The sequence below is a fragment of the Liolophura sinensis genome, chromosome 3, assembly GCF_032854445.1.
Source record: "Liolophura sinensis isolate JHLJ2023 chromosome 3, CUHK_Ljap_v2, whole genome shotgun sequence".
In the NCBI taxonomy this organism is placed as follows: domain Eukaryota; kingdom Metazoa; phylum Mollusca; class Polyplacophora; order Chitonida; family Chitonidae; genus Liolophura; species Liolophura sinensis.
The window spans coordinates 12,732,852-12,747,092 of NC_088297.1; the positions used below are offsets into that span (position 1 = coordinate 12,732,852).

The following is a 14,241-nucleotide window of genomic DNA, read 5'->3' on the forward strand; positions in this document are numbered from 1 at the left end:
AAAATGTATAATCATTTCACACATTACCTTTGCAAAACGTGGACCAAAATGATGTATATAAAGAAAAAAAAAGCTGCTTTTTCCTATAAGAAACAAGTTGAACGCTGTGTCAGATGAGAGTCACGTGATCAGATTGACAGTTTGAACAAGATGGCGACCGTTTTGCCGAAAGTTCAGGAGTTGTCAACACGTGTGTTGCGGGTCCTTGGATGCAACCCAGGTCCAATGACGCTTCAGGGAACAAACACATATGTCATTGGTACAGGGGAAAGGTTAATTGACCGTGAAATTGGCCATGTTTTATGCACATTGATGCTTTTGCGTAAATACCTGATCAAATCCCACAACTTCGCAGAAATTGCACAGCATGCAACAAGTACAGTCTAGCCCCGAAAAAATCCAACTGTGGACAATACTGGCTTAGCGTCGTTGGAATCTCGACGCTTACAGTGTTAATTTCGTATTTAACGAAGCCCCAGGCCGATTTTCTTTGTTGTCAAAAAAGTGTCGCGCAAATTAAGACAACAACCTTAAGACCTGCTTTCCGCATCCATCGCACCATCATAATTACATACTGGATTTAAGGTAGATTTATTATAGCCATAAAGGCTTCCACAGTATTAACGCCGCAGCATATGATGCCATCTTCCCACTATTCCACAAGCAGGACATGCACATAGGTGCTCAACATGTCCGCAGGCGCCAAGGAGCGTATACCATGGAAGCCTTCATGGCTATAGTAAAGCTATTCTGAATTACATAGGGACAGATGGTGGCGGTGCAGTGGGTGTGAAAAGCTTAGGTTAGTGTCTTTTATTTGCGCAACACTTGTTCCATAAAAAAATGGACAGCCTGAACCTTCATTGAGCACAAAATTAACATTGTCAGTGTTGAGACTCCAATGACACTGCGCAATGACCTAGGAGCCTCTCACCAATGCGGTCGCTATGAGTTCAAGTCCAGCTCATGCTGGCTTCCTCTCCGGCGGTATGTGGGAAGGTCTGTCAGCAACCTGTGGATGGTCGTGGGAACTAATGAAATAAAGAAATAAATAAGTCTAACAACGCTAGGCCAGTACAAGAAAAGGAGTTTTTCGGGGGCTACATGTGCTGAAAATGGTGTTGGAAAACTAGAATGCATGATATAAATAACTGCAGCTACAGGTCAAAAGGTGCAAATTCCTTTCTTAATGCCCCATGTGTGGTCAACTGCCTTATTTTCTTGCTTATTTCCTAAGCATTGAAAATAATTTTCATTCCATAACTTTTTGTTTGTATGCATGTACTACGTATCTAAAAAATAATCATTCGAAAGCAGTCACACAATACTGTGAGAAATTTAATTTTCCAAGATTATTGGTTAATTTCATTAATGTATAATGCATACACATGTAAAAGTCAACAGTATAAATAAACAAGTAATACTGGTACATTCTGACGCAGATTTATTTTGCCCTGGAAACACAATTTTTGATCATTGTTGCTTTATTATAAATCTGGCACTTCTCTTTCTGTATTAGCTTAAAGTTCTGTCTGACTTTAATATCATATTGTAAACCTATTTCTGTATTCTGTCACTGAGTAACCATGTAATAAATTTCTCCTGCCAAAAAATATTGTTACCTGAAACATATCAATTCAGCACATAAGACTTATATGTATGTATCATTCTTTTCACAACCAAACAAAGGGAGATAACCTAGTCAACAGCCTCATGTGATGTCGGCTGCAGGATACGGCAATATACACATCCCTCACGTCTTTCTAGCGCGAGGGAAAAGCTAATATAAGTGTTTTACTGGATCGTTTATAAAGAAAATTCTTTGCCTGATGTCACCCAACAGCATCTGTAAAAATAGAGTCGACCAGGATGGAATTTTTTTTTTTTTTTAAATTTTTTATTCCTAGTGATGACAAAGATGAGGATTGATACATACACACATTAAATCTTATTGATTTTTGTAATTTTAGGAGGATTCTAATCGATGCTGGGGAGCCTGGCAAACCAGAGTACACATCCTTGTTGAAGACAGAGTTATCACAGCGGAATGTGGTGTTGTCAGACATATTTATAACCCATTGGCATTTTGATCATGTGGGCGGGGTGCCTGATGTGTGTAGAGAAGTCACCACAGGTAGTGTATTTCACCTAATTTATTTCTTTAAATGGTGTTAAAACGCCGTACTCAAGAATGTTTCACTTATACATCGGCGTCCAACATTATAGTGGGAGGAAGTAGGTAAAAGCCCATTGGAAATCCACGACCATCCGCAGGTTGCTGGCAGACGATCCCAAGTACGGCTGGAGAGGAAGGCAGCATAAGGTGAACTTGAACTCACAGAGACTGCATTGGTGAGAGGCTCGTGGGTCATTGCGCCATGCTGGTGTGCTAACTCCCTCGGCCACTGAGGCCCCCATTTCACCTGAAGCTTAGTATGTAAAAATGCATTTTCAGAAGCACATAAAGGCTTAAAAATGATACTTTTGATGGCAACACTTCATGTTGTCTGATAAGAAATCAGTTAAACTTCACAAAAAATTTTTAAATGGCTCTGTGTTTAAGGCCGATGAATCATTCAGACACAGATTAAAGTGATACAGAACCAATGTGAACAGTGGAGATAACAGTGGTTTGATTTCAGCTGTGTTTATGCTTGAATAAATCAGTCATACCTAAAATTTAGGCTAGGCTGGGCAGTGCCTGGACATGCCCATCAATCACACCAGCTGTTCAAAATCGATTCTGTATCTCTCTAGAAAATACCACTGGCCCCGATAGCACAGTTGGTAGAGCGTCCACTTCGGGAGCGGTAGATCCAGAGTCAATCCTGGGTCAAGTCACACTTCAGACCTTAAAAGAGAAAGTTGTAACTTCCTCGCTTGGCATTAAGCGTGAAGGGGAGAGTGCAACGACTGGTTGACCCATATCAGTATAATGGCTCGGGCGGGGCAGCTTACTTGCCTTCGCTAAGTCATCTCAGTGAAGCAGCACTAAATAAGAGAACGGTGGAAATCCGTTCTGCAACAAGGAGGGACATTACATATACCCTAAGGATTCCTTCGTCATCATATGACTGAAAAATTGATAAGTACGACGTTAAACCCCAAGCACTCAAAAAAATACTAAACATAAGTGTGAAATGTGGCAGTTCATTGTGTTGAGTTTGTCAAGAGACTTTTATATATTGATCCTGCTTGCTGTGACCTTGCTTGCTATGACCATAAGGCATGTGACCTAAAAGGTTGTATGTTCAAACCTGTATTGTCCTGTTTGAGTATTGGCTGTCAGTCTAAAAGTTTATCAGGTACCTGAAAAAGGAGAGGTGGTTTACCGCAACTGTCTAGTTTGCTTTCGCCAAAAACTTGATCAATATACATATAATATATACATGTAAGTGACAATATCTTTGGCGCAGTGTTAAAAATCAGTCAGATAAATAAATGGATGTAGATGGAATCTGGGTGATTTCCCTTGGCTGACTATAAGAGGTAAATAGTACCCCTGCGCCAATTTGCTCAGTCTAATATTTGCAGAAAACCACTTGCCTTTTTAAAAAATGCTGCTTATATCTGTAAGTCACATGTGGGAAAGTTCATTAATAGCCAATGCCCAGTGCTTTATTCCGTGAACTCCAGTTTCCCCCAGCCCCAAAAACTGAATGCACTGAATCTTTAAAATTTTAAAAATCTGTTCATTACACTTTGAATATACTTGAGTATGCATGTATGCCAGGTTATAGGTGGCCTGATGGTTAGAGCGTCCACCTCAAAGTCAGGAGACCCAGGATCAATCCCGGGTCGGGTCATACCAAAGACTGAAAAAATGGTACTTTTTGCCGCATCACTTTGCACTCAGTACTAAGAGGTTAGAGCATTGAAAGTGGACCGTTATCAGTGTAATATAACTAGATGGGGTGTCATATCTAGTGTCTTCAGCCTGACACTTCAGTGGTGACAGCACTTCGGCATTATGGACTCACCCTGCCACAAGGAGACACAGTATAGGTACACACACCTAAACACTCCTGGTCATCATATGATTGAAAAATTGTCTAGTACGACGTTAAACCCCAAGCGTTCAATCATTGATTTTGACAGGTTATATTGTCAAAAGCAGGATTCTGGGGCATTGATACCCACTATTTGTTTTTCATTCAGATGTTCCAAACATATGGAAGTACAAAAGGGTATCTCAGAGTGACGTAGATTTAGGGGGAGAACTTAGATACGACTTTGTGGATGACAACAAAATTTTACGCACAGATGGAGCAACATTAAGGTGCTGGTATATTACAGTAACAGTGTATGAATTAAAATCATCTACTGAACAGCAGAAGAGTTTCAGCATAAAGTAATAAGTAACACAGGTGCTGTGGAATTTCTTTTCAAGTTAATCAAGTAAATGAAGAAGACACTAAAAAGACAGGAGCAGCTTTCCATTGCTTTCCTCTGCCTGTAACTGCAGTGGAGGTGCTTTTTTTCTTTAGCTCACGATTTGTAGTGCCGGAATTTGGGTTCAAATTCCAGTGTAAATGGCAGAGCTATTACGCTACAAAAGCTGATATTTCAGTTGGCGTGATTTGATTAAAATGGCTACCATGTATATAACCAGAGCAAAATATCAGACCTTTACTTTTGTCAAATACAAGGAAGAGTTATCTCCCATGAATAGATGAACATAGCCTGTATAAAAGACCGCCTGTACTACACTCCCTCGCCCTCTGTGACGTAAAGCCAGGAAATTTGAGTTGCAAGTATGTAACTGCTAATGGATTGGTGCATGGAGCGTTGCAATGTGAAACGAGATCAAATGTGCCTTAGGATGGAAAGACATTTTGTGGCACAATTTCTTGACGTGGAAGCAGTGCCTTCATCCACAACTGTCGCCAGTTGTTGTACGTTATTTATTTAACCTGGGTCAGGTCATACCACAGATTTAAAAAATGTACCTGCTGCTGCATGGCTTGGTGCTCAGCATTGAGAGGTTAGAGCGATGAAACAGGACTGACTGGCCCGGTGCCAGTATAGTGTGACTGGGTGTGGTGTCATGTCTGGTGCCTTCGGCGTGATACTTCAGTGGCGACATAATTTTGGCAGCATATTTACACACATGTAATGATGACTCTTCTTCATAAGACTGAAAAAGCATGCATTCATTCATTCTTTAGTCTACTGTGTGAGAAACTTTATTGAACATTACCTTACTCTTCCCTGTTTTGCACATGATCCGATTTACATTTGCGGTATGGCGGAGCGTGTTTGATGGAACACCCAGTTCATCCTGAGACTCTGGGCCCAGTTAATCAAAAAGCTTAATACCAGATTTGACTTTGAACCAAGTCTTCAGTTTTGTACAATGGCCCAACAGTTATTGTGTAACAGTATATTAAATATAAACTAAATATGCTGAAGTGTCATATGACTTAGTCTCAGTATTACTCTGTTGAACAATCAGACCCTTGCTTGCAGGATGATCATAGAAGAGCAGGAATTATCTCCCTTGTAACATTTGTTATTTACATGATCCCAAGTAGAACTCTCCTGCTCATTGTAGGGCTGTGCATACTCCAGGGCACACAGAAGATCACATGATCTTATATCTGGAAGAGGAGAATGCTGTGTTCTCAGGCGACTGCATTCTGGGAGAAGGGACCACGGTAAAAAGAGTCCATACAGTTTTGTCAGGAAGAAGGCACAACTGTAATAATGCAATGTCATTATTTCATACAATGTCATTCTAGGAGAAGGCACTTGAGTAATAATAATTCATGCAATGTCATTTGCGGAGGAAGCACTTTCATAATAACATTGTGGAATGTCATTATAGGAGAAGTCACTTGAGTAATAATAATTCATGCAATGTCATTCTAGGAGAAGGCACTTCCGTAATAATATTTCATGCAATGTCATTCTAGGAGAAGTCGCTTCCATAATAATATTTCATGCAATGTCATTCTAGGAGAAGGCACTTCAGTAATAATAAATCATGCAATGTCATTCTAAGAGAACGCACTTCTGTAATAATAAATCATGCAATGTCATTCTAGGAGAACGCACTTCCATAATAATAAATCATGCAGTGTCATTCTAGAAGTCACTTCCATAATAATAAATCATGCAGTGTCATTCTAGGAGAAGTCACTTCCATAATAATAATTCATACAATGTCATTCTTGGAGAAGGCACTTCCACAATAACATTTTATGCAATGTTATTCTAGGAGAAGGCACTTCCATAATAATATTTCATGCTGTGTCATTCTAGAAGTATTCTAGAAAAATAATATTTTTTGCAGTGTATTTTGAATTGAGTTACTTATTTATTTGATTGGTGTTTATGCTGTACCCAAGAATATTTCACTTATACGACAGCATAGCTGGGGGGAAACCGATGATCACAGCAGGCTGCTGGTTCTTCAACATTTGCCAAGTTTCGTATTATGCAAAACATAAATAAATGTTTTTCTGCTCCAGGTATTTGAAGACCTCTACACTTACATGAAGTCTTTAGAGACCATATTGTCCTTGCAACCCAGAGTTATCTACCCTGGCCATGGACCAGTGATTGAGAACCCCATAGAAGTGATACAACAGTACATCAGCCATAGGCAGATGAGAGAAGGTCAGATATTGGGCACTTTGAAAGAGCGGGCTGGCCAATCATTGACCGCTATGGAATTGGTCAAAATAATTTATAAAGTAAGTTCTCTACTTAAAAAGATGGCCTGTTTAATTTTTCAACAAAAATGCTATTTGTCTCACCATGAAGATCCAAAACACCGGTAAATGATCCCACGGAAGCAAATTTCTTTCACAATTCAGTAGCTACACTGGTAGTTTTTATGATAAACATTGTCCTACTGATTGGGCGTCCGGCCATGCAATTGGCAAGCTAGCACAAAACACTGACCCTCACCATAATGTTGGCCGTCGTCGTATAAGTGAAATATTCTTGAGTATGGCGTAAAACACCAGTCAAATAAATAAATAAATAAAAACACTGACCCAGGAGCCTCTCACCAATGTGTTCGCTGTGCGTTCAAGCCCTGCTTGTACTGGTTTCAGTTATAGGCAGGAAGGTCACCCAGTAACCTGTGAGTGGTTTTCGGTTTCCCCCAAGCTTTTCCCTGTTTTCTCCCACCATAATGCTTGCCACCGTGGTATAAGTGAAATATTTTTGAGTAAGGTATACATCTCCAATCAAAATAAATAATACTCTTCATTATGAAAGCATAAAAAATGCTGAAATAAATATTCAAAAATGTTTCATAGTTTTTTTGTTTGATGCTGCACTGCTTTTTTGTTTGGTTTAAATAAGCCATATGACATAACCTTCCACTTTAATGAATTGAGTTCAATCAAATTTAGAGCATAGCGTGATGACATTTACAATCACTCATCCGATTCTCATATAAGGTACAAAAACACTGTGTATTCTTGAGTACATCGTGAAATACAATTCAAATAATTGAACAAAAACACATCGAAAAATACTGAAATCAATTAAATGATATCGACCTCTGACCTGTCTATCATGACCTCTGGGCAACCTTTGCATGGTGACCTCTGTCATGAAACTGTGACCAGCATTCTGCTGTGCCAGTCAATCAAGACAACTAATTATGCAGTCTTTGGTACATGTTTTATTCAAACAAATTGTTGCATACAGAACGTATTTGGTGTGATGACATCGGTTTCTACTTTTGCTTGTAATTTCAGGATGTTCCTGAACGTCTTCACCTGCCAGCTGAAAAGAACGTGAATAATCATTTGGTCAAGTTAAAGAAAGAGAACAAAATAGGTAAATTTAAACGGCATGAATATCCTAAATGACGTTAAATTGCGTCCATGACTAACTTATCCATTTTTCCTGATTCTGAGAGTTCCGCTGATTGTAGAATGGTGTTTTGAGGTTTGTTAAGAACATGGGATGATACTCTACTGGAAAATTACAAGTTTCAGCACCAAAAATGATATATTGTGACATTTATTTGCCTCTAAAAATGCGTTTTTGTAGGCGAACTTTTAGGGCATGTAAAGTATCCCAAATTACCTGGAAGGAAAAGTGATGAGTTTTTGTTTGTCTTTCACAATACGAATCCTTCACAATATGGCGGGTAGTATATTTGCCCTAAAATTTTGTTAGATAAAATTCATTTTATAGGCTGTAAAGACATAATATATTGATACTCATTTATGATTTTCCAGGAGGGTATTATCTTAACCCTCTAAACAAGTCTAACAACACCTTTCTCAAATCAACAGATCTCTCTCAAGTCATCAAAATGAGCAATGTAGTCATGGAAGAAATTTTCGGTAGAACAAAGCCATTGTAAATTTTCTCAAGACAGTGCTGTTTCTGTAAATCTTTCACTTCAAAAACTGAGAAGTAGGATATTTGATGATTTCAATATTTTCATAAAATTTAATGATGTCATCTCTATGACATATGAATAAACAAGAGTAGCTGGTACACCTGTACATACACAGTACTATTCACACATATGAACAAGCACTTGAGTACTGAGCAGAGTTTGATTGATGGATGGGCCAGTGGATTGCTGCCAATGAAGAGTGTGGACAGAGGGTGGGTGGCAGACAGTAGTGGGTAGGGATAAAGCTTCATATAAAAAATGGGGCCTCCGTGGCTCAGTTGGTTAGCACGCTAGCGCAGCCTGGTGACCCAGGAGTCTCTCACCAATGCGGTGGCTGTGAGTTCATGTCCAGCTCATGGTGGCTTCCTCTTCAGCTGTACGTGGGAAGGTCTGCCAGCAATCTGCGGATGGTTGTAGGTTTCCCCCGGGCTCTGCCCGGTTTCCACCCACTATAATGCTGGCCGCCATCGTATGAAATAGTGAAATATTCTTGAGTACGGCGTAAAACACCAATCAAATAAATAAATAAATAAATAAATCATATAAAACGTCTGTGGATGCTTAATTTGGTCAGCCTTTGTAGTCATGCACATATAGAGGTTCATCACAGTTTGTACAATGGTGTCGGAAGCGGTACGGACACTTTCCATTAAAAAAAAAATGCAAAAATGGCCTTTTGTGCGGGAATTGTCGACTGATGACCATACCATTTTCAAATTGCTTCCAACATGTCTGTCCTAAACGGATAACAACTTCTGAGTTATTGCTATGCAGTGTTTTTGACACATGTTCTGACATCATTGTCGAACATTGGTAGAATGTACGTCGAAAGTACGTTGCAAACTACTAAATCAGAAGCTGATACAAGGTCATCTTCTAAGTACCTCTTAAAAATGTCATAAAAGTGGCAATAGTGGATGGTAAGGAGTTGGGAGGATAGAAGCAATTATAGATACATGTTCTGTAATAACAAATAAAGTGGCTACACTCCCATATAGACTTTTTGATCATCTTAATGACAGCTACAATATCAGTTGCTTTCCACCACATACATGAATAAAATCATGTCATGTATTCGAGTGGAAAATGCGTACAGTCCAGCGTAACGCTGAACACGGTCAAATAAACTGGGCCCCGCTGTTCAAATGTGTATTAGCAGTTTAGCCTGGTATTAACTTTAGTCTGAACTTAGGTGTCATTAAAGGTGGAGAAAACATAAAAATGACAAAGTTCAGATGAAAGAGTGCATTAAGTTATTCCTAAATGTGGTCTTCAATATTTTTTTCCGATTTTTCCTTAAGGATAAAAAGTCACTTGAAAATAATTTTCGTATGGTGCGTATTTGGGACCACCTTTTGGTGTTTATAGTCTTTGTTTAATAATGTCATAAATGAGGATGTTACACTGGTTTAATCAATATTTTTGCACTAGAATTTGTTTTTTTCATCTAACAAATGTATTAAGCCTCAATTTGGATCATATTTATATTTTTAATATGTTCATAAATGTTGTCATAATTTAGGTTAAATACATATGTTTTGATATAAACAACAAATTTACATTCAAATAAATTTATTACACGAGCATCACATCCTTATTTAGAACATTATTTTGCAACAATGATAAATACCAAAAGTTGGTCCCAAATACCCACCATACAAAAATATTTTCAAATACCCTTCTCTTAAAAAAATCCAAAAAAATATTAAATATTATGTTTGCAAATAAGTTTTGACGCTCTTTCATCTGATATTGGCATCATTTTTATGTTTTCTTCTCCTTTAATTTTGTATTAGGCCACGACTGGTATTAAGATTTAAGCCTGGTTTAACTGTTCATACACTATTTACACTTTTGAACAATCACACCCAGTATGGTATTATTGTTTATTTTTACAGACTGGGATGTGAAGGACGGAGAAAAGAGATGGAGAATTGTCATCAAATCAAATGTCTGACCAAGTTAAATTCTGGAAGATATCAACTAGTTTTATCCCAGAATAAATAAAGTTTTAACACACTGATTTTTAATACTCAGCATATGTAATTGAGATGAGGTGTGAGGAAAACGGGTTGACAAGCTATATACTTGCCTCAGGGAGCTGACTTTGTCTGGTGTCTGATGTCAAACAAAGGGACCCAATATCGGACAAAGGGATCTACTTGATATTGCTTGATTTGACATGTTCTTGAGCCCTGCATTGAACAATGAAATAAATGAGATAATAAGTTCAAGATCAACTTATGAGTCAAGACACATGAATTCACCTTGATTCATTATAAGGAGCTCCGGTATCTATTTTCCTTTTGATCATATTATAGTCGGTGTATGCCATAGCTGAAAAACTGTGAAATTTTGTGAAAATTGGTTAATGAGTGAGTGGGTAATAAGATGAACTCTTGTGTCTGAACACGTAAATTCATCTTCATTCATAATTAGTAGCTCCTGTGTCTATCATGTTATAGCCAGTGTGTTCCATAAACGAGAAACGGTGACATTTTGTGAACATTTGTATCTTGAATTGATGATAGTTGATAAGAATCAACCATCAAGATTTGTTAGCTCTATTATACTGAGGGCGGTGCGCTTATTATTCCTTATTTTCCAAATACTTTGACCTGGAAATCATTTTAAAACTTAGAACATTACTTAGTATAGCCCCCTAAAATACTTGTCAGTGGAAACAAAACTATTTTACAGAATTAATTGTTCTGAAAGGTTTCAGCTCATTTTGATTATGCAGGCTTCCTCTCCGGCTGTACGTTGGAAGGTCTTGCAGCAACCTGCGGATGGTCGTGGGTTTCCACCCGGCTCTGCCCGGTTTCCTCTCACCATAATGCTGGTCGCCGTCGTATAAGTGCAATATTCCTGAGTACGGCGTAAAACACCAATGAAATAAATAAAACAAACTTGTGTACGCCTCCTCTGTCCGAGAGGTACGGCGAAAAACACGTCAAATAAATAAATCAAATCATTCTGATAAACAGTCGTCTTTGCAGAGCTGGTGAAAATAAATAGCCCAAACTGCACATGATACATGTACCTTTGGTCTTAGCTGGACAAAGAACCTAATAATTTTTTTTTTTTTTTTTAAATGTGTACTTAAGCATACGTGAAAAGACATTTGGTATTGTAGTTTGGCAACTTGTATAATTCTGCTTAAGGCTTGCTTACACGGAGATGTTTTTGGAATAACGAAATACTGTGGCGAGCATGCTTTGTTTTGTATTCTGCCCAATGTTGAACTTAAAACTGCACCACACACTGTTCATTTATTTATTTGTTTGATTGATTATTTAGTTGGTATACTCTAGAATATTTCACTTTTGCGACGGCGGCCTCCAACACATTGTTCAGAAACTAGGTGATGAAAACCGGAAGATGCTGAATTCAACACGTTTTTAACATCTGTGCAGAAGTTTGTTAGATTTATGTGATGCTTACTATAGTTTAGTCACGAATTATATTTTCAATTTATTGAGATCTTTTAAATCCATGGTTAATTGATGTTCGAAAATTATTGAGTCAGTTAATCGTAAATAAAACTTAATATATAATGGCGTTACTTTGTCGTTTTCTCATCTTTCTTATGAACACATGCTTACGAACACAGTCTGATTCTTGTTAGAGATTGATGGTTTCTTCATTGTACTGAGGTTTCTTCCACCGATGACCCTAGCCGCGTCATATCAAGAGCGTGCTGAAATGACCATGTGACATAAAATCGAAGAGCTGTCAAAACTTGAACTGACACGGAGATGGATTTCGATTTTGGTTTCCTTGTCCAAAGCAGGACTGAGTTCGTCAATCAGCATAAGGTACCCAGAGGACTATCTCTGCTTCTAAACACCCGTTTTTTCTAAGATCTTTATGACGCAAATAGTTGTGCTGCTAATATGGCGGCGATTTAAATCACTCCGTTTCAGTGTGGAAATGTCGAAGGACACCTTAAGAGCTGTCGTGAAATATCATAGCCAAGTACTGTGTTTTCTATGACAAAATGCTTTGTGAAAACGGACACTGTAAATTATCGTACATCACGTTGTACGATAAAATTTACGACAAAAAATGTCGTACAGCTCTCTGTGAATTAAAGTGGCCCCGGTACTTTGGCAAGTAACTACCTCCCAGTGTTCATGTTATTTTGGTAGAAGGCAAGTGAATTTCAAGGAACGTCGTGTAAGATCATGCGAACTTTTGCCTACCTACTGCTACATGTAAATGCATTGTCCACGTGATCAGTAGGACGAGGCGGATCGTGGTGTAGTGACTAAATATGCTCGACTTTCATTCGTTCAAACCCGACCATGGACAAGTTTTATTTTTAGATTAACCTGCGCATGTATGTACTCACATGAAGGAACGTTTGTCAGAAACTTGCAAAAAGCTGGTGGTTCAGGCACACAATCAAATAAATAAATAAATGATACTGTCCACCGTGATATAGGTGGAAATTTTTTCAGCATGGCGCTACACAACAGTCGAATAAACGAATAAATAAACTACATTTAAAAAATTAATCAGAAAATCTGAGCGATGTTAGAATGTATTGTTATTGCCTCAAATTATTCTGTTAAATATAACAAACATATTCTATTAATTCAACAATATTCTATTAGACTAACCAAATATTATGTTGAACACGACACAATATTGTGGTATAATAACAGAATACATTCTAGCATCACTCAGACAACAGATTTTCTGTTAAATTTAACAAATTATTTTTTTTTTAGTGTAGCACCATGTTCTGTTCACGCATGTTAAATATATACGTCGACTTAGACTCTCGTCTCCCTTATCTAAATTGTAAAATCAGGCTTGTAGTAGGAATCAATTGTTGCAAAGTGTACAAGAAGTCAAAGGATTAACGGAGACAAGAAACGCTGCGCGTTCATTCCGAAGCATGTGAGAGACAGAATTTGAAAAATGGTTCAATTGTGGTAATCTCGCCAGATATCCATGTTTATCCTGGCCAATCAACATTGATTCGACCGTTATCACCAATCAATGGTAATCTAGATAAGTGCTGACTGAAAAGCCTTTATATGAGGCCTCCGGTAGCCGTCACAATCAGACCATTGTTTTAATTGCAATGAAGTATTATACTGGCAAATGTCACTGAGGTTCTGTGTCAGATTGGCCGGTATGGAACACTCGCAGATAATCTCATGAGTGGCCTTGTATGGGGAACGATTGTTTTTCCAAACAATTCGAATAAGGTTATGCATTTCTAGACAAGAATATCACGTTTGTCTTAAGTAAATTTTACATATGTGGACTCTGAGGCGGAAAGGTTATAATAACAGACTTCTTGGCTAACACTGAATACCAATATGGAGGGGAAACAGCTTTGGTGTCCTTGGATGAAAAACATTTGTGTTTCCACACATTTTGGGTCAGTGTAGTTCTAAAATAACAGACTTAAATGCGAAACGGGCGTTTTTCTTGAAAAGAATTTCACATTTTACATGTGTACTCTGAGGTGGAAACTTTATTCATCAAAATATCTTGGCCAGTATAGAATATCTGTACTTTCATTTTTTGGTGTTGTTTAACGTTATACTCTTTTTTTTTCATTTATATGTTGGTCTCCAGGCTGTATTGAGTATCCAGAGTAAACCGCCGACCTTTGGCAAGTTGTCCTGACGGACGTTTCCACACGATTCGTTGATTTGATTGATTGGTGTTTTAACGCCGTTAAGACAGTCTTGGACTGATGCAGTCGAACTGGTTTCGTATCAGAACAAGACTGGTGTTACGATTTAAGCCGGGCTTAACTGTTAATCCACTGATTATTTCCCCAGTGGATTATATGTGGAGGAAAGCGGAGATCTTAGAGGAAACCACCCAACTCTGGCAAACTC

The 14,241-nt window shown here is 38.2% G+C and overlaps 1 protein-coding gene across 2 annotated transcripts; it reads left to right on the plus strand.

Annotated features, from left to right (window-relative positions):
• The first annotated feature begins 144 nt into the window (after positions 1-144).
• LOC135464204 (endoribonuclease LACTB2-like) lies at positions 145-10,613 on the plus strand. Of its 2 annotated transcripts, none has more exons than XM_064741708.1 (7): positions 145-272; positions 1,971-2,134; positions 4,159-4,279; positions 5,555-5,657; positions 6,474-6,698; positions 7,719-7,800; positions 10,273-10,613. In XM_064741708.1, exons 1-7 carry the CDS (start codon positions 151-153, stop codon positions 10,329-10,331), a joined length of 876 nt encoding a protein of 291 aa, XP_064597778.1. In that variant the 5' UTR covers positions 145-150; the 3' UTR covers positions 10,332-10,613. The 2 variants fall into 2 exon arrangements, with proteins under 2 accessions (XP_064597778.1, XP_064597777.1); XM_064741707.1 differs by having other exon boundaries at positions 156-259.
• The last annotated feature ends 3,628 nt before the right edge of the window (positions 10,614-14,241 follow it).